A 21,732-nucleotide genomic window follows, 5' to 3' on the forward strand; every position below is an offset into this window, starting at 1 on the left:
AAACGGGAAAAAGGTGGTATTTGCACAGCTTCACCTGGCTCTCTGGTGAGAAGTGGACTGGTTGCAAGCCTGCTAGTGATTAAGTCAGTGACTCTTGAGAGCGTTCACAGCATGGCAGCTGCTCAGCCCAACAGACAAGTCTCATCTAGGGTCTTAAGAGAAGGTAACAGCTTGGTGTCTGATGCAAGTTTTCTACTGCTCTTTAGCCTGTTTTAAAACTCAATTCATAGAGTTCTGAAGAGCATTTACAACATACATTTAAATTCCAATAATATGTATTCTCCAGATAAAAATGTGCCTGATAAAGTGTTGTTAAATGGATTTATACTGTCTTAGGTTAGGCTGTGTCATGTCTAAGGATAAGCACTTTTAGACAATCTTCGAGGGACTGCATATTCAATAAAACGAGATTGTGTAGAACTTTCCATTTATTTGCCATTGGTAAGACCTGATAGTGGAAAAAAAAAGTATAGTTATACACAACGTACTTAATTATTCCACAAACAGCCAAGATCAAGTTTCACACTTAGCTGAAAAGAATTACACTGCTTGTCTTCCTTTTCATTTCTGTGTGCTGGCATGTGTGCATGGATGCTTGTGTGTGTGCTCACTGGTGATGTATGTGTGTGTATGATATAGGCCAGAGGTTTTGCATAGAGGGCAATGATCAATGTTGGGTGTTTCCCTCAATTCTTCTCTACCTTAAAAACAGACATTTATTATTTTTAGTTTATGTGTATGGGTGTTTTGCCTGCAGGAATGTTTGTGTAACATGTGCCAGCATTGCCAGGGCAGGCTGGAAGATGGCGTCAGATGCCCTGGAACTGGAGCTACAGAAGATTGTTAGTTGTCACATGGGTGTTAGGAACTGATCCTGGATCCTCTGCTAGAGCTGCCAGTGCTCTTAACTGCTAAGCCATCTCTCTAGCCTCTCCACCTTATTTTTTGAAACAAGGTCTCTCATTAACTTAGAATTTACCTATTCAGTTGGCTGTTTAGCCAGTGAGTTCCAGTTTTTCTCCGGGCTCTGCCTTCCCAGCTCTAGGAATACAGGCACATGTAACTGCATCCAGCCTCTGGGTGGGCTGGGGATTGGACTCAAGGCATCATGCTTGTGAGACAAGCACTCTGCTGACTGAACCATCTACTCAGTCCCTGAACTGCATGGTTTAGATCGAAGAATAAAATAATAGGGAACAGAGTGTGTAAAGGAGACTGACTGCTGGGATTGACTCACTGGGTAAAGGCCAATGACTTGGCTCCTTAAGGAGCTTGCAGCCATGCAGCCTGGTCCTGCAGAGTCCCCATCCAAGCCAAAAGATGAAGAAATTTGTGAGCCAAAATGACCATGTTAATTATGTACAAACAATATATTACTAGCATTATGGTTAGCATGTCCTGGACGAGGGGCAAGTCAGGGGCCGGGGATTGGGGACCTTCCCAGGAAAAATTTTGGCACAGAGGCAAATTGCTAAGGAAAGGGTTCAATTCTACAAAGAGACTAGGGTTAGGAACAATCCAGGGGATTGGTCTTCTTGAAGGTCTTTTCAGCCATTTCAGTAAAGCCAATCTCCACCCCACATGTGTAGCCTTCTCCAACTCTCATTTCAGTGAGACAGATAAGAAAGTTCTCACTTAATTTCTGGAAGGTCTCATTCTCCTGACTGTTTGATTGCATAGGTACTCATTTTCTGTTTAAGTGCATAGGTACCCACTTCCTGTTGAATTGCATAGGTACTCACTTCCTCTTTCCTCTTTAATTGTATAGGTACTCCTTTTTTTTTTCTTTTTTTTTTCTTTTTTTCGGAGCTGGGGACCGAACCCAGGGCCTTGAGCTTGCTAGGCAAGCCCTCTACCACTGAGCCAAATCCCCAACCCAGTACTCACTTCTTGAACCACTCTGCCTTACATATTCCATGCTCCGAGTATCCTGTTTACATTATTTTCTCCGTCTGCAGCCCCATTTCCTTTGCCACAGCCTGGTCTTTATTTTGTATTCCCAGTGCATATTATTGCATCTGCAAGTGGAATGTTAATTGAACTGACTTTTTTTTTTTTACTGCATAGAATTCAGGTTTTCATATCATCCAACTAGAGAGTTAATTCATGCTGACCAGAAACAAATAATACAGAGTGTCTTCCAGCTTTTGTCTTTTCTCCTCTTTTCAAAATCTAATCCTCTACCAGTGGGGCACTATATTTTGTGGATCCCTATCACATATTGCAATCATTATGCACTGCATTCAATCTTTGGTGACAAGAAGTCCCATAACTCAGAGGATTCAAAAGATAGCATCTTGTACACATCTTTAAAATTATGTGATGGACTCATGCAGTCATGCAAACGCTAAAAATATGGCTGTAGTTATAGTGCTGTAAAATATGGTTCTCATATAAGTCTTTATTTGAAAGATAAATAAATACTACTGCCATCAAGCATATACAGAATGCCTTAATTTTTAATCTGTAATGTAGTTCCTGGAAGTCAAGGACAGAAATATGCCAATGTTTAAACATGTTTTATCTTCGATTACTGAGCATTGTTGAGCAAATAACTCAATGAAAATCAAAGTGAGCTGAGAAATTTACAGGAAAAAAGTAACCAACAAGAACAGCAACAATAAAACCTGTAAGTACTCTCCATATACTTTGTGAAGTTAAGACATTGCATTGCCGAGGTGATTTTCCCCGAAGGCTTTGAACAGCATCAATTCAATCTCTAATTTCTTTTGAGAAGACCTTCAGAGTCAGATCTTTTTCTGATTCTTTTGTCTCTGCATGAACAAGGGTTGATAGCTTGAGACTATAATGTATTACTGTGCAAAGCTTTGGTCTGTTCCATAAATCATCTTAACACTCAGCAAGAATTGTCCAACAGTGCCGTTGATGTGCTCAAGCCAACGATCCTGAAAACAATTTTTTTTCTCTTTCTTCACATGCTAGACAATAGCAATAAATCATCTTCATTTAAAAACACACAATGTACTAATTTTTCAACCAATAGTTATCAAAATAAAATTTGGGGTACAAAGCATTGCATTTATATTATTTGTGCTCATTAATTTTTAGAACCTTGCTAAAAAACAGACAGTTGATGCTCATTTAGTATAGAAATGTTGAATGCCTACTATGTTTAAGACATTCTGTAAACAGTCACTTGAGCTACAAAGTGTTAGAAAATGGTTTGTAGGAGGGAACGAACTGGAGATAGAAAAGGAAATCCAAGCCCCCTGCCTATACAGATCACGTGCTTTAAATGTCAAACTAGGTGATCCAGGAAGGGAAATTACATGGAGCTTGAAGTTTGAAGTGTTGCTATCAGCAGATTACACAGATTATACAGCCTGAAGATCAGATATTCTTGCTCAAATGCAACAAAGAAGGACTGTGGTGTGAACCCATGCCTGAATACGCAGCAGAAACAAGGCTCAAAGCAAGGTCTTTATGGGCAAGGCCAGCCTCACTAATCAAAACAAATGGGGGAATGAGCTCAGATCTGGCTTCTACTAGAATTTCTGTAGAAGATCAAAGCTCGGTTATAAGAAATCAGGATGCAAAGGTTGCATGAAACCAGAAAATGGGATCACTTCGCACATACCCAGAGAATACAGGAGCTAGGACAAGAAGAGCTGGGGTCAGGTCAATAAACTGAAACTTCAAGCATCTGGGAGTCATGAGGCCAGTACTTACACCAGATGTGCATGGAGCATGGTTGCCTGTGTCTCATAGCTGTCACCAGCAGTAAAGGGCTTCTTTTGCCATTGTTCATTAATGATCTCGGAATGAGGAAGAGGATTGTTTCCCCCCAGTGTGGTTTAGAACTCTGTATAAGTGTCCATAGACATTTTAAATCCAAGCATGGAGCCTAGTCATCAAAATAAGGGAAAACAAAATCAAGAACTAACTGGTTTCCAGACAACACTGTACTTCTTCCGCCACCTAGGTAGTAAGGAAGGCAGGCCAAAGCCTGTGAGATCTTGTTTTACAAAATGTCTTATTTTATAAACAACCCAAGTAAATGAAGTTTTGAAAAAGGAGAACAGTTCTGAAATGGTTTTTTCCCCTTTCCTGGAGCCTTTTTATTGAGTACTTGACATTTCATGCTGACCCTTTGTTTTTATCTTTAATAAGAAATATCCTATTGGAGGTGTCTGATTTAGGAGACAGGAACATCAGACACCAAGATCAGATCACCTCTTAATGACAACTAATACTTTGTTTTTTTGTTTCACATCTCGAAGCTATACAGAAGAGGTTATCATTGGTGTAAGAAGGAAAATGAAAGATTGTAAGGCTCTGGGTGATGTCCTGGTCCAGCATGGGCGATACTCTGGTCCAGCATGGGTGATACTCTGGTCCAGCATGGGTGATGTCCTGGTCCAGCATGGGTGGTGCCCTTGGTCCAGCAGCAACAGGTCAACACTTGAAAACTCTATTTATTAAACTCTGTGTAATTTAACCTTTTCATATATAATGATCAATACTGATGAGTACTATCTAGACCATTGTTTAAATATATGTATATTATTTCATTGTCCTCTAATTTATTTTGAGTTTACATTTTGAATATTTAAACTGTTTCCAGTTTTCCTGCTATGAGTCACTGTGGTGAATCATATCCGTTTACTTCCTTAGGAGAATATTCTAGAGTTCTATGTTTATCCTTAAATGGAATCACAGAATGCCAAGAAAATTTCATTTTTAAAATAGTGTGTTGAAACCTAATGTGTTTTGTCAACTTAATAAATTAAAAAAAAAAACTTTGGACTTCTCCTGTTCCTAAGTATGTCTAAAACAATCAAATCCTTCAGTGTGTCTGTGCCTGTCTCGTCCACAGTGCACAGCTGTAATGGGGTAGACACTATATGTCTAGTGAGGACAAAGAAGAACTCACCACCATTGATCAACCAATCCAGATGCTGCAAACAGCCACCTCATAGAAATATATGAAAAATACACAACTTTGCTGATTTTGCAGCTAAAAAATATTCATCTATTTATGGCCTTATTTGGTTCAACCTACTATCTCTCAAAGCATCCCTAGGCATGTGACATTGTACAGCTCTTTTAATCCAGGGAAGGACTGAGGTCAGGATGCCAACATGTAACAAAGTTTTAAAATAAAATTAATAAAATTAAGCCTCATCCAACAATGAGTTAGGATCACGTGGGCTTTAGATTTTTCCCAAGCGCAAAGAGTCCCTGTGAAATTGACTTTTCAGTGTTTCCCACATCACTCGATCCATCTGTGTCCTTGCGTGGTAGAAAGGACTGAAGGAGTTGCTGGTAAAGCTGTTGCTCAGTTCGCTGGGAGAGAGCCATAGCTGGCAGTCTCTTTCATTCTTAAGACACTAATTCATCCTTGACAGGATGAAAGGACATCCTGACTTAAAGGTCCAGAAAGCACGAATGTCCTAGTGAAGTTCAGGGCATAAGAAATAAGTGGCAGGCGAATGAAGGAAGATAGCAACTAAATAAGATGGCCAACTTCTATGACTGCCTTCTTACAGAGAGGCCAATGGGAACAGCGACTTGCCCACCAAACTGCCTTCATAGGAGCGAGGAAGCTAGGAAGCTGCTGAGACCTGCTTTAGCAGTCTCCATTTTCAGTATGGATGAGTTCCTTTCAACTTCCTGAAAGGTGACTGCCATGTGGAAGAGCCACCCCTCACTCTCATGGCCTCCAGAGGCTTTCTGCTTTATGATTTTCAGAAGTGAGAACTCACGGTAGGCGCAGCTCTTGAAGAGCTCTTTTCAGCTGTGTTCAGAAAGGCCTTCAGTGTTGGTCTTGACCTCTGACCCTCAGAGATCTGGAGAAGCCTCTGAGTCACAAGGCCAAGTCATTTGGTCACTTGCTTAGCTGTCCAGCTGACAGGATCAAACCCTAGAACTGATGGGAAGGAAGGGCAGCACGGAGGGCACACTCCAACTAATGCCACCAAATACATTTCCTATCTGGGCTATTAAATAACATAGGTCAGATGAAGCATAGAAAATACAGAAATAAATATAAATTAAAGTGAAACCTCTTTGAGTTTCTGGGAAGCCTAGCTGGTTCTGTTTCCAAACCCAAGGACTGAAACCTCTCAGGGAAACTTGACACTTCTGAAAGGTGTTTGAGGTGACAGATGAAGAGACACCAGAAAGTGTCAGAGACTTGGGGTGAGTGGAAAAATGCCCTCGGGCCATGGCATTCTTCTTATATCAAAATTGAGCACAAACATTTCTGCTTGACATATTAAGATTTTAGTGACTGTTTAGAACAAACTTTGATTGCCTTGGTAACAGAGTTGGTACACATATGCATCATGACTCAGCATAGTAGTCTTCTGAGACCGAATTGCCACTACGGTTTTAGGCATTTCCCTGGTGACAGGTTTATTAGGAGTGCCCCAAAATATAGTGCATTATAAAGACACGTTTTATCCAAAGGTCCTACTCCTCCATGTGTTAAAGGCAAAGAAATTCAAAATATAATCGTGAAAAAGAATTGCTTGGAAAATGTATGAAATGCTAGTGTGTGCTGGTCCGCTGTGATCTACCCACACACACCTCCCCTCGCTGTCCGAGTGGCTTGCAGTCTCTAGTGGTCTTCCCACTGAATAAAGCAAGCTCCAAGTGGAGCTTGGCATTTCCAGGATCTGCTTTTACCACAGATGCTGCTCCATTCACATGTTTTTATAATTTTTATCGCTGAGATGCATTTCCCTAATGCCTGAAAAAACACACTATTAGACCACTATAATGAAATGCTTGGGCATGCCCAGCAACCAACATTCATTTTCTGAGAGTAAAAAATGAGTCTTATGTTCACAAATCCCACCGCTTGGAAATGTATATGATACACAACATTTAACCTGTCAGCAGCCTCATTAGTGTCAATGAGTAGAAACTGGCAATCAGGAATGGTGAGATTCACATGTGTTTATGTTTTAAAATGTTCCTGAAATAGCTCTGCTGGCAGGGATGAAACACGAATGGATTTCAGTCTCCATTTTATGGTCTATCTACATTTTTAAAGAAATTTGTATTTCACACATAGACAGTCATTTGTAATTAACAGAGTTAACGGCCTACGGAATAATAATAAGATATAATAGTAACAATTAATAATAACAATAAATTTAAGTTTAACCATACTGGTACATAAATGATGCAGAAAATATGCAGGAAGACTGATGTGGGCTTAATGAACATGTGCTCAAAAATATCTATTTGGATGGTGCCTGTATTCAGTCTCCATACAACCATTAAGACATTTTCATAAAGTGGAAGAAATATGTGAGTTATTTCAAGATATAATGCAGAAAAACAGACTTCCCTGTAAAAAGCCAATTTAGGAAGAAAACAACATAAACAATAGTAACTTGTGTGTTCAAGTGAAGCATCTTTTAAATTTTGAGTAATGAAGATGTCAAGCCAAATGCTAGAGTAGTTTAACTTAATTAGGTGGCCTATTTTTCCAGGCCTCCTTTCATTTCCCATTGAAAACTCAGCTTGTATGCGAGGCAACAGGAGCAATTTTGTCTGTAATGAATACCTCGGGGACCACGCAGTAATCATTTGAATGTTATTCTGAAGACTGGTTTGAGTAACTAGTCTGTGCTTGTTAGGATGCCAGACTCTGCTGGGCTAACTAGATTACTTGATACATGTGGCTTCATCATTTTATTGGGCCAATGGTCAAAAAGTCAGCTTAACTTTACTCCTGAAAATTTTCCAAAAGGAACCAATCTAAAAGCAATCGGTCTAATCCATGGCTCAAATTTATGCCAAGATCATGGATATTTTATGGACCGTGATAAAGAGAATTTTTTTTTAAAAATTTAAAAATACTCTTAAAAACACAACCCCTTCCAGGGCTGTTTTTACCATACCCCTTTTATACTCTGATCAACAGCATGTTCTCATTAGGAAAACATATAATTACAAAATAGAGTCATCGGCATGCTTAGAAATTTTAGAATGTAATTCTTAGAATAGATTTGGGAAAACATTGGTGCAAAACTGAACTTGGAGAGCCAAGGGGTCCCACTGATGTTGGATTGCTTACCATAAACAGCAGCAAGTTGCTGTGATGATAATTCCAGTTATTATTTAGCCGATTACCATATTAACACTGCGTGTCCTGTTCTTGAAATGACTCTCCCAGGAAGAGAGGGCACTGGCACCTCAGATTACATGTGTCTTGGTTAATACCACAATAAACCAAGTAATACGAGGTATGCTGCATTTTAGTAAGGCAAAATTGAGAATCCATGGGAACGGAAGTGTCATGAAACCAAAGAGACAAAAACACACACAATATGTTTATTCATTTACTTATCATACAATAAATAGTGCTGTAGATTCAAACAGCCCTAGGTACGCGAAGCCCAGAGAGAAAGAAGACCAAAAAGTTCCCACCATTTAGGGCTCACAGCCACATAGGGAAGACTCTAAGAGTATGTGTGCCATAGAGTAGCAAGCCTGCCCCTTCACATGAAAGACATGATGCCCTGCAAGACCTTGAAGTCCACCTCAGTTACAGTGAGGAGAAGTAGACAGGTGAGCAAAATGAGCAGGTAGGATGAACTCGTGGGGGATGGTGACAAGAACAGAATGGTTTGGTTGAAAGAAGAAATATCAAATGTGGAGTCAAGACTACCTGGGATCAAGTACAGCTTGAGCAATGAAGGCATCCCCACAGGACTGTGCTCACTGATCAGGTGATGTGTTAGAAAGTTTGGTGTGTAAGAAAGTCGGAGGGCAAGCATCACCAAACGATGAACTGGTAAGGTGAAGTCTACTGCTACCAGGGACAAGTTCCCAGATGAATCAGAAAGCAATGATGAAACTCATAGGAGAGTGTTCCCACATGTATTCATGCTCCTGGATTTTTATTTGTATTTTAAATAAACTGTAAGAAGTTTGAGCTAGTACTTCTTAAGACGGGAGGAAAACAGAACGCTTTTACTTTATTGTTATTGATTAGCTTCCTGAATGAAGAAGGATATGAGGCAATTATCTTACAAAGGGAAGGTTTGTTTTGCTTCAGACTTTTACAAGTTTCAAACAGGTTTCAGTCAAGTTTCAGCCCCTTTGCTTTAGGCTGGTGGTGGGCCTCCTAGATGGTAAGTGGAATCAAGAGAGAGAAAGGGTTCACGGTCTCACAATCCACAGTAAGACTGTGTTCCCTGTGGCCTAAGGATTTCACAATCTGCCCTATTTCCTAAAGGTGGTCCCTTCAAGATAGGACCACTGTGCAGAAGAAAATGAGGGTGACATTGGGACCTCTGGAGACAGCCACCCAAAGCACAGAGTTTACCATTTGCTTGAGACTGTGAACCTTTTGTAGAAGATATGAGACAGAATCCTGATGCACATTAGAGGTTGGAAGGAGGCAGAGAGAAAATGGAGCACACACTGAGAAGAATATAGAGTCTGATCTTAGGTATGGATTCTAACTTTTAGGGTGTGCTGTGATGCTCTAAGTTAATACAAACAACACATTTAAACTGAGGATAACAATCCCCAGAGAGGAGGACAACAGACGGAAAGGAAGAAGAAAGGTACAAGAAGAGGTACTGGAAATTGGACATTGAACTGCCTGAGGACCCAGCTATGCCACTCCGGGGCATATACCCAAAATATGCTCCAACATATAACAAGGACACATGCTCCACTATGTTCATAGCAGTCTTATAATATCCACAATATCCAGAAGCTGGGAAGAACCCAGATGTCCCTCAACAGAGGAATGGATACAGAAAATGTGGTACATTTACACAATGGAGTACTACTCAGCTATTAAAAACATTGATTTTATGAAATTCTTAGACAAACGGATGGAACTAGAAGATATCAACCTGAGTGAGGTAACTCAATCACAAAAAAATGCACATGGTATGCACTCTCTGATAAGTGGATTTTACCTCCAAGCCTTAGATTACCCAAGATACAATCCACAGACCACATGAAGCTCAAGAAGAAGGACAACCAAAGTGCAGATGCTTCAGTCCTTCTTAGAAGTGGCAACAAAGACAAAGTCTGAAGCAGAGACTGAAGGAAAGGCCATCCAGAGACTGCCCTGCCTGGGGATCCAGCCCATACACAGCCACCAAACCCTGACAATAGTGCTGATGCCAAGAAGTACATGCTGGCAGGAGCCTGATATAACTGTCCCCTGAGAGGCTCTGCCAGAGCATGACAAATACAGATGTTCATAGCCAACCATTGAACTGAGAATGGGGTCCCCAATGGAAGAGTTAGAAAAAGGATTGAAGGAGCTGAAGGGATTTGCAACCCCATAAGAACAACGATACCAACCAACCAGAGCCCCAGGGACCAAATCACCATCTAAAGAGTACACATGGAGTGACCCATGGCTTCAGCTGCATATGTAGCAAAGGATGGCCTTGTTGGTCACCAAAGGAAGGAGAAGACCTTGGTCCTGCCAAGGCTTGATGCCCCAGTGTAGGGGAATGTCAGGGCGGGGAGGCCGGAAGTGGTGGATAGGTGGGGGAACACCCTCATAGAAGCAGAGGGAGGAGGGACAGAATAGAGTGTTTATGGATGGGAAACTAGAAAAGGGAATAACATTTGAAATGTAACTAAAAAAATATCCAATAAAAAAGAAGGGGTGCTGGAAGCAGAATGGGGGAATGGGAATGGGACAATCAAATAGAAAAAAATTAGTATAGTCAAGGCAAAGGTCATGAAAAATGGAATTTCTCAAAGTTTTTTTTCAACCACAAAACATAAAAATTTCCATTAATGAATATCAGAAATACCTCAAGCAATGGACTATTCCCTGCATAAATATGACCCATCCTTCCCTACCTTTTCACACAGACCTATTCCTGAAGAAGCAGATCTCCTATGTCTATGAACCAGGGGCAAGACAAGGACTAGGACTGGACAGCAGGGAGCAGAGACAGATGGAGAGGCAATGTGAAAAGGAATGCGCCAGAAACATCCCCGGAAGAAGAAGGAATGGGAAGCAAGAGTGTGTATCCAAGGATAGACTATCTCAGGGCCCACAGAAGTCATGCATGAAGAAAACCAAACGACACCCGGCACTGTGATGTACTTAGTACTGAGGGTCACAGCCATCTTAATATAGGACACAACTAAGGAACTGTGGTGAGGTACTGCAGTGCTGCTGGGAGCCAGAGAGAAGAGCTGACCATGACGAACAGTAAGGAGGGCTCTACTGAAGGTGGATCTGACAAGACCAAGGAAGGTCTGGGGGTTACCAGCTCAGGCAGGAAGCCCTGTTTCTCACCACCTTGCCATGCATTCTGCCATAGCAGTCTAGGTAATTTTTGAGTTAAATTTTGTTGTATCTAGTCAAAATACCCAGTGCAAGTGGAGTTTATAGACATAATAAAATGACCAGTGAAACAGGCAAACATGGCTGTCATCACAGAGGAGCCCTTGTCTTGGTGTGTGGCTTGAACGTCATCTACTGCTTTGGGAGGAATCTCAAATATGTTAACAACCGTCTTCATGTTGCATGGTAGGTCTGCAGACTTATTCTTTCAACATATCTGTCCCTTTGTTTCTTAGTCTAACTCTGTTCTCACTCAAACATAGCAAGAAGGCTGTGGACCACTGTCCCCTTCTCATCTGACTCTCTTTTAGTCTCTTCACAGCTTCTCTCAAACTGGACAAGCCAGATCTCCACAACATGGTCCCTTCAGACAGGGTTTGGACACACACACACAAAGAAATATTGCATTGCATGGAGTAAGATGATTATATTCAGGGTTAAAACAAGTGAGAGAGTGTTTAAATCCAAGTCCTGAGTGCCCAGAACAGTTACAGCTGTTAGAGTAGAAAATAGTCAGTTTTCCAAGCATGGTGCCAGGGCGCAGTGGCAATGTTATGGGCTTTTATTACATACTTGTCAGTCTTATTATGGGTGGTGTTTTCAATTTAAAATCTGCCTATCAATTACCAAGCCATATGCAGAAACATTTAAGGGTCTGTATACACTAGCTTAAGAGGTAGAGAATGCTCTCAGCAGATAGGGCAAAGAGCCCTTGGAGACTGTCTAAAAGAATATCATTAATTTTTACAGTGTACTTTCGTTTCTGGAGCAGCTCCAGCCTAGGCTTTCTATAAAAATCATCTCAAGTTCAGGATTATGCTACTTGCTTGCAGAAGCATTGCGGCAACAGCACTGTTCCATATGCTGCTACTTAGCAACGTGGTCTGTAAGTCCCACAGCAGGCACGGAGTTGAGAACTAAACAGGAATTACAATGTTGACGGATGCCATGAAGCAACTTGTCCTGGGCCCACTAAGCTATGCAGCTGTTTGATGTTAGGAAACAGAACAAAACTCCTTTCTTTCCTACGTATGGCGGAGATCGTATTTATGATCGCCTAAAGGATACGTTGATTAAAATCGCCAAAAAGAACACCAGGCAATGAATTCTTGAGCACCGTGTATCGCAGGAAACAGAAAGAATGTTCAGTGTAAAATTTAGCAGGGGCCATTTGACTTGGGTAATTTGTGAAGTTTATTTGCCTCCAGGGTAGGTATTCTCTTACTTAGTCTAATTTTTAAGACAACTCATTCTAAAATCATTTGAACACATTATTTTAAGATAAACCTAAAATAAAATTAAAAGGTACCTTGTTCCTGGCTCACAAAGCTGCCATATCTTTAGAAAGCACAAAATTATTTAGATCTCTTTTCTTCCTTCATCATAAACAGTCATTCTATTGGAAACATTCTTAGGAACTCCTAGCAGAAATATTAAGAAGAACAATGTGGCTTGTTTGATTTTAGTAGGGTATTAATATTCCACACTGTAGTCGAATTTAGAAATCTAAGGAGCTGAATCGCTTAGATGCATAGATTCTGAAGTTGCCATTCTTTATCCAAAACTCTTTAAAACAGACATAATGATTCTCTGTGAGTGAGCAGCTGCTTCATAACTGTAATCATTTATTGAGTTTGTGTTTCTACTGTTTCAAACAAATTCAATTAGCCCTCACACTTCAAAACCCTAAAGGCCCGAAAGAGACGGTACCGGGTGGCTTTAATCTAATAGTAATACTAAACTTGTCAGTACAGTTTTGGGATTGATGGTTAGAAGCAAATTAATAGTAACATTTTTCATTTTTTAATCAAACAGTCCTATTCAGAACTACCTATGGGTCCTGGAGGGTGCTCAGCAGAATGAATTTAGTAAAGGAAAAATTCTACATGCAAAAAAAGCTTCCCTTTCAGACTGGTTCCTATGCAGATCTTCTCAACGCAAATGGAAGAAGGCAGACTCCCGGCCTTTGAACTTCATGGTAACCTTTATGCTTCAATGATACAGTGGAGTGTCCAGGCACCAAGGCAGTGGTCGCAATGCCTTCTAAATGGATGCTGAGTCCATGGAGATGTGTGCCTGCCTGTTTTTAGTTAAGCTGGAGATATTTGCTCATAGAGAGACCTCCTATTATATGCACTAGATTGAGTTTTCTGTCAACCACTGTGAAAGAAAATGTTTTCCTATGTAGCCCCTTTGCACCCCTTTCCTCTCGGTGACCAGACCAACTCGGGCTGATAAATAGGCACTGAAAACTACTACCTGGGAGTTTATGCTTTCAGTGGCTGGTATGTGAAATTCCAGGCAAATGTCATTTTTACTATTGAGGAAAAAAACATAGGTTCATGTCCACAAAGTGCTCCCGTGAACTCTCCCTCCTCTCATGTATTCGCTTATTTATTTTTGCTTATAGTGTTCTGATATTCTATGTTATCCTGGCATCCTGGGGCAGTTATAATTTTGCTTTAACTGCCCTCTCTGGATTAGGGGGCCAGGTTTTAAGTATCTAAAAATAAATAGGCAAGCATTTACTTTTATAAATGTAACCGTTTACATTCTCCGTCTCCTTTTGCTGTCAGTTCTCATGATGAAATACCTTGTCAGCCCTTCCCAGGAAATGGACACAAAGGTGCCCTTGAAAGGTTTCAGTCATGCTTATGCTCTGGGGTCTAAAAGCTGCTCTCTCCCCTGTTACCAGAAAGTCCCCAAAGCAGCCATCTAGGAGCCACCAGCCACAGTGCCTCGGTGATGAACACAGCAATTGGAAATCGCTCCAAACGGCTGATAATTGAAGCTATTGGTGGCGTGTGTAGCTTTCCATGATAAACTCCTCCGCAGTCAGAAACACAAATAACTTGCACCTGTAAAGACTTTATTTCCTAAAGGTAACACAACTGTTTAGGAAAGCTCACGCTGGCAAAGCAGCTGTTTGCCATTCTGGAGGGGAAGCAAGGTAGCATCCTTCAACAAATGCCAAGGCTGGTATTTTATCAGCTCCACTCATTAGCTGGAAACAAGGCTTAAATGCTTTGTTTATAAATTATGATTATTCCTGATTGCAGCAGTTACTGATAGTGCTCCTCATTTGCAATGCAACTCTTTGAATTTGTTTAATTACAATTTGAAACAAGGCAGAGAAGATTAATTAACCCACCTGGCTGACTGGCACATAGTCCTGGCTCGGCTCTGTCATGCTCATATACATGTTCTCACCGTCAAACTGCAAATGAAATAATAGTAAACATTGAGCCATCTTGACTGCGTGTATGTTTTTCTTTCTTTCTTAAAAAAAAAAAAGAAACAAAAAACAAACCCTCACCATCAACCTGGGAAACAGTAGCCATAAAACAATACCAGGGCTGAGAATATGAAAAATCTGTTCTAGTAAGTGAGCCATCTCTTTCCTTTGATGTTTCTGTTGTCATCCTTCCTGACCCCGCGTGTCAGTGATTTGGAGTAATTAGTGCTCTAGTAATTACAGCAAGCAAGCAAGAAATGAATGGTTTCCTTTCATCTGCAATCTGTTTTAAAACAAAATGGCTCATTTTGCACGCCATGTATACATACTGCAGTTGGGTTGTAATGAAGTATTAAATGAATGGCACGCTTTCTGAAAGGGAAAGAAAAAAAAACCATAATGGAATATACGAGGAGGCGCAGCTCCGTGCATTCTGAGTTTAGCTCTCACAAAAGAAAAAGTGCAGAGCTTCATAATGGACTAAAGCTTGCTTCACTCTAATAGCCTCCTGATTAAAAAACCATTTTAAATTGATAGTGATAGTCGAAGAAGCATGTGCCACCAGAGCCATGACTAAGAATGGGCTGTGAGAACACCAATAATAGCATACAGGTACCATGATCCAATTTCTCTTCCTGAAGAAATTCAAATGCACAGAATGAATACAAACAGGCAAAGGCATACAGATCGACCCATATATTTGCAAGTTGGGAACAGAGAGAAGGAGGCTATTCACAAGGCAGCCCTGTTGCAAAACTGCCAAACAAGCCACAGCATTGACCGCACCAAAGCACACTTGGCAACGTTGGCTTTGAATCACTCCATTGAGACTTAATCCTCCTCCATCTTGAGTAAATGGGAAATGAGGAAAACACTCCTCTTTAGTTTAAGGAAGAATTTTTTTCCCTGAGTTAATCATTAAATGGACTGATAAAATCAGCTTTAAAACTAGGTCTGGATAGACTCTCTGTGGTAGGCTTTTGAGACATAGGAACTTGCAAATGTGTGAATCTACTTTTCAAAACAAAGCCACCATTGATAGAAGTACAAGCTTTTGGTGATACGGACATCTTTACATACCACCAAATGATACACAAACAGAAATCCGTGAGGTAGAGACACCCTCTTCCACCCCGTAAGGATTACTAGCTCTATAAGAAGGTTAAAGAAGGTCCACAGATATATCAGAGCCTCTACTCTAGTCGGCAATAGTGAATTGTGGCGGTAAGAGGCCCCTCCTAGCACTGAAGAACTCATCAGACCCACCTTAAATACTGAAAGGTTTTCTTCATGCACTGCCTTATAAAAGCCGTTCATGTCATGCCTACTACCTACCTAAGTGGTTACAAGATCTTTTATTGAATAACATGCTCGCACAATTCAGAGATTAGCACAAGGCTCCGGGACCTTGAGTCCTAGTGACTTACCCCAGGCCACAGCTCCACCAATCAAGTGTCCTTCCCCTAAACGCCACTCACCCAACATGTCCAACAGCTCAAACCCAAACAAAGAACGTCATGGGGAATCTCCCGCATGGCCTGCCGTGGGGTACACTGGTTTGTTTGCAAATGTTTTTAATGTTGAAATGCCAAAGAACCACTTAAAATATGGACACTTTTTTTTAAACTAAAACTAGACGGAGCAGAAGTAGTGGAGTGAATCAGATGTTCTGTGGTCCATGCATATTCTAGAATGTGTTACTTTCTATATCATCTACTCAAACTCAGTTTTTAAATTTGGCATCAGTCTCAAGCCAGCTCAGGCTTTGAAGTTTTGGTTTTAGTCTATCCAAACTGTAGGCTAATTGAATATGTTCATGTTACCGTTCTGGATGAACACTTTCCCTCGAAATGTACCAAAGTTAAGTAATTTTGAACCAAGGCTGAAATAGCATTTCAAAGTAAAACGTATGCAGTTACAGACATTGTAACTTTTCTAGTGTATTCCATGTCCCCTCTACCTATACACATATATGCTGATATGCATTAATTAACTTAATGTTTGAGTCTATCGACAGTTAGATGCCATTATTAATACTTGCATAGTATAAACGAGCAAACAGAGAGGCAGAACAATTTAACTAGAGGCTGAGTTATGCACTTCTCCCAGGCATGTCTGGGAGTAAGTCCAGGCTGACTGGCACGTGCGTTCACCAACAGGGCTGGACAACATATTCTGAGTCATAACGGTGAGTTACTACTAATTCTGGAACAGTGTTCTTGCAGACTGGTGACAGTTCAGGTTAAAGTGTCCCTAATTTGAAAGTTGGAAAGCCAAATTGCTTTAAAATTCAAGACATTTTAAGCACCACTATGTTGTCACAAATGTAGAACTCCACACATCTTTCTGCAGTCAAAATAATGCAGGCACACTAAAAATAGTATATGAAATTGCCTTCTGATTACAGATATATAAATGTGAGCGTCTTGCTTACATTTAGGATATCTCCCCCTCTCTCTCTTGCACACACACACACACACACACACACACACACACACACACACACACACTCCAAAATCTTAAAAAATGTGAAATTCAGTACATAACATTTCAGATAACCTGTTTACCGAAATTTAACCTGTATCTTTGATGATGGTGAGATACTGGTTCAGAATTTCCATCATGTTGAAGAGTGATGTTTTTCACACCACAACTGAGTCTTTAGTATTAAGCTTGTCAGAATGACACTGGATGCTCAAAAGACTGGGTAGGCTAGGGTGGCTCGTTTTATCAGTTAAACGAACTGGACCTTGGGGTACACAGATATCTTGCAAAATGTTTTCTGGGGCATGTCCCTGAGACTACTTTTAGATAACACATTTGAATAGGTAAACTGAACAAAAGCAGACTGTTCCCAATACACATGTGCCATATCCAATCAACCGAAGACCTGATTTCTCCGATCCAGTGAGAAAATGTCACCCCTATGTTTTTCTGCCTTCATGGTTCACTAAAGCACTGGCTTTTGTAAAGTCTCAAGCCTATCAGTAGCTTTCTTCAGGCTCTGGATTTCTAATTGTATATTTAGAATTACTCAGTCTCTGTAACTCTATGTTAATGTTTTATAATTAATCTGCCCACCCAAACACACACACATGCACACACCCTCTACTATCTATCTGTCTGTCTGTCTGTCTATCTATCCATCCATCTCTACTTATCTATCTCTCCTGTTGACTTTATTTATCCAGAGAACAATAACACAGGTAACATCTGTTCAGAACTCTTTAGAATCATATCTTTGGTAGGCACACTGGCAAACATCTATTGTCCTGGCACGAAGGAGACAGAAACATCAGGATCTTGAGTTTGAGGCCAGCCCTGGCTGTACAGAAATATCCTTTTTAAGAAAAAAGATAAGGAGAAGAGTGGTAGAAAAAGGAATGAAGTGTGTGTGCATTATTTCTGGAGGGCATAACACACAGAAACACTCGGTTCTTGTGTGCACTTGCTTTCTAGACAGTAGGGCCTAGTTTGCTGGGAGAGTTATTTTGCTGTTTTGCTAGAAGAGTCATTTCCCCACTATGCTACATTCTGTGCCTACCCACCCTGCAAGTCACTTCCATAGTTCCAATGTGCCTTCCTTCCCTTCTACACTTGGAAGTATTTCCTAGGGCTTGCTGCTCCCATCAATCAGTGAAGGTCAGTCGTGCCCAGCCTGTGGGCTCCCCTGGGTAGGTCTGGGTTTCTGGGAAGATATTGTGTGGAGGAATGGACTACACTCAAGAGTGGATGACCTGAATTCACCATGGTGTTTCTTTGGGCCCCATAAGGTTGAATCAGCTTTAGATTATTTAAACGGTTTACTATCTAATTAACAAATCATCCTTGTTTCATTAAACACATTATTTTCCTAAATAAACTGAGAATGGTCTTAGAAGAGAAAGAAGATTGAATTTCCAGACAAGGTTTTGACGAATTTTTGCTTTGTCATTGGATGACATTTAGGACATTGGACGTTACACAAACACATTACCATTGAGCTCCATCCCTAGTCCTCACCACTGCCTTCAGGGTGATTTATTCAAAGTAAATTCGGTTGAGGAATGGGGGAGATAATTCAGTCAGTTGAGTGTTTGCATGCAAGCGTAAAACCCATTCAGTCTGGAATTCTCATAATTTTTAGCCTAACTGGTGGGAGACTAGGTCCAAGCAGTGAAGATGATGGCATCTGATGGACACATGAAGTTGACTCTGGCCTCTAAGCACATACATACATGTGCATTTCCACATACATAAATGTAGGTGCGTGCGCTCACATGTGAGTGCACACACGCGCGCGCGCACACACACACACACACACACACACACACACACACACACACAGAATTGATTAATTTACAGGCAGAACCCTTGGGAAGAAAAGAATAGAAAGTACAGAAATGATAAGCTCCCCTGTATGAGTTGTAAAACAACAATCTGTACATGTCTCAACATACCTCCACCATCTCCTTGTGTATTAAGGCTTGCAATTGGACCATGAGCAAGACAGAGAGAGGGCAAGGATATCCTGACCCAGCTCCTCCCCCATCAGGCTGGATTTTCATAGCTCACCACACCCTGTCCAGGAGCTGTTGCCAGGGCCTCAGCAGGCCTCCCGCTACTCCAACCATCTTAAAAGGCATCCGATGTTGTGGGCTGAAGGCCCGTTGTCATTTGAAGTAGAATTATAGCTCACAGAGTCCTAGAATTTTGGGTTTGGAAAGCTCCCTAAAGACATTTATCTGAATTTCTCACATCATAGTGGAAGAAATAGCTGCTTTGTTAGTCACATGAACCATCTGGGAATAGAAACAAGGTCTGGATTTGGAGTAGAAAAGCTTTCCACTATGATATACTGCTTTATTTTCTATTATTCGTATGAAGTAGGTGGAGGTTGGACTGTATGGCTACAGATGTTCCTCAACCTGCAAAGGAGTTATGTCCTAATAGAAACATTGTTAAGTGAGAAAAATATACACGGAGCCTGTCCAATCTACTAAACATCCCAGCTTAACAAGAAAACACCTCAGAGTGCTGCTTGCTTCCACTTATGACTGCATGGCTGACTAGAAGCTGCACATTGCTGTCACTGCCCAGAACACAGAGAAGACTGAATTGCATGTTGCATGCCCAAGAAAAGAACAAAATTCAAAATTAGGATTAGGGATCCAGGAATGTTGTTTAGAAACAGAAAAGTTGCTTAACATATACAAAGCCCTAGTCTCTACCCTGGCATCATTAAATAAATAAATAAATAAATAAATAAATAAATAAATAAATATAACAATTGTGGTGTCTACTGAATGCATATTGTTTCTGCATTCTCATAGAGTAAAGAAGGTGTTAACTTGAACCATTATAAGTGAGGGGCTGTCTTGTATGTAGTGTGCATTTGGTGTGAACCATAGTAAGGGGCTGTCTTGTATGTAGTATATATTTGGCGTGTTCACAGATCTGGAGGCACAGCCGAAGTGTTATTATGCTCTATTGACCCCAATTCCCTCTACAAGAATCACATATTATATAACCATTATTAGATTATTACTAATTACCACAATAAAGTTGTTTCATTAAACATAACCAACTGCATTTACCTATGCTTTCTGCTTGTTGCTCTTAATATTCTTAGAAGTCAACTGAATTTAGGCATTATAACTTTTCAAAATGTATATGACCACACTAGGGCTTTTAATTTCCATGTTTTCTCAATTTAAAATCTGTAGTGAAGTTTAAGAGAATAAATAGACCAAGTTCTTTAAATCTAAATGTAAATGGCCTCAACTCAGGATTAGCTCTTCTGACCAAGCGCTTTTATATTTATTGTGTTTTCATTTCAAAGCATCAGTGATGCGATCACATAAAGACTCATTTATAATCTTCCACTACAGTTTTTTAAAATTGTTTTGAGAGGATATTAACCAAACCCATAATCCCAAAGAGCCTTTCAAACTAGGCAGTCATTATTTCTTCCAGTTAAAAACAGAAAACAGACATGCAGCGCTGTGTGAACGTAGTCAGTGATGAGCAACACTGGGCCATGTGACCCTGGGCCATGTGAAGCTCTCCAAACAGGAACACAGGAAACAGCAGAGCGAGGACACACATGCACATCAGTCACTGGCTCTGGTATAAGACACGGTGCCTTTTCTTATGGAAACGATGAAAAGAAAACCAAAAAACTGCTGCTAAAGGAGAGAGGTAGAGAAAGGGAGGGACACACATACAGAGAGAGAGAGAGAGAGAGAGAGAGAGAGAGAGAGAGGGAGAGAGAGGGAGAGAGGGAGGGAGAGAGAGAGAGAGGGAGGGAGGGAGGGAGGGGAGAGAGAGAGAGAGAGAGAGAGAGAGAGAGAGAGAGAGAGAGAGAGAGAGAGAATGAACAAATCTCAAATCTCAAGGAATGCAAAAATACCACACTGTGTCTATGAGGGAAAAACCTCACATTTCTACATGTTTTCTACAGGAACTGTTAACTACCAAAAAACAAAAACAAAAACAAAAACAACCCCAAAAAACAAAAAACAAAGGCTAAGAACAAAAATGTTTATGACAGTGACAGATGACCTTTCCTAGACAATCTATTAGAACAAATCATAAAAAGAAGTAATACATTTCAAAATGAGATTTCCATCCTTGTATTGTTTGGCCCAGCATGAGAAGCTGTATATCTTTCTTTCTTTACTGTAATGAAAGATGTAAAGACTGGGCAGCATGTCCAAGCCTTTCGATGTTTTGTCTGGATGCAAGGTGGAACTGGGGAATTAGGTCAGCAGTGGAATGCTTGCATAGCAAATACAAGACCTTAGCTTCAATCCCCTGAACCTGAAGGAAAAAATCACATTGAAAGAAACACCTTGAAAGCTAAGCACAAACAAATGAATGTGACAATGTGAACAGTTAGAAGGCTAGTCACATGGTCACAGGGATCTAGGAGGATCTCACCCCTCCATAGCTACAGTGTTCTGTTTCGGTCAGGAGACAATGGATGGGGAACACTTTTCTATGTTTCGTCCAGTTCGAAGGCTGCCCTGCTAATGTGCAGCAGTCGTCCTGTGTGCTGAACCCTGATGAATACATTGGCTATGTGGCTGGTGCAGGTGGAGTCACAGTGTAGCACAGGCAAGAGAAAGAACCTAGCTATTCTGCTTCCAAGTCTGTATGCCGCAATGAGGTCTTCAGAGAGAACTGAGCTGGATAGGAGGAT

At 40.7% G+C, this 21,732-nt stretch overlaps 1 protein-coding gene across 6 annotated transcripts in view; it reads right to left on the reverse strand.

The window, feature by feature from the left end:
• Tox (thymocyte selection-associated high mobility group box) overlaps window positions 1–21,732 on the reverse strand; it is a 297,248-nt gene that overhangs the window by 136,497 nt on the left and 139,019 nt on the right. For 4 of the 6 annotated variants that reach the window (NM_001108654.2, NM_001436909.1, NM_001436910.1 and 1 more), the window contains 1 exon segment: window positions 14,466–14,531. The exons of the other annotated variants lie outside the window; for them this stretch is intronic. In NM_001108654.2, the coding sequence (NP_001102124.1) occupies window positions 14,466–14,531 (66 nt within the window). 6 annotated transcript variants of the gene reach the window in all.

The sequence above is a fragment of the Rattus norvegicus genome, chromosome 5 (assembly GCF_021556685.1).
Source record: "Rattus norvegicus strain SHRSP/BbbUtx chromosome 5, alternate assembly SHRSP_T2T, whole genome shotgun sequence".
Taxonomy (NCBI): domain Eukaryota; kingdom Metazoa; phylum Chordata; class Mammalia; order Rodentia; family Muridae; genus Rattus; species Rattus norvegicus.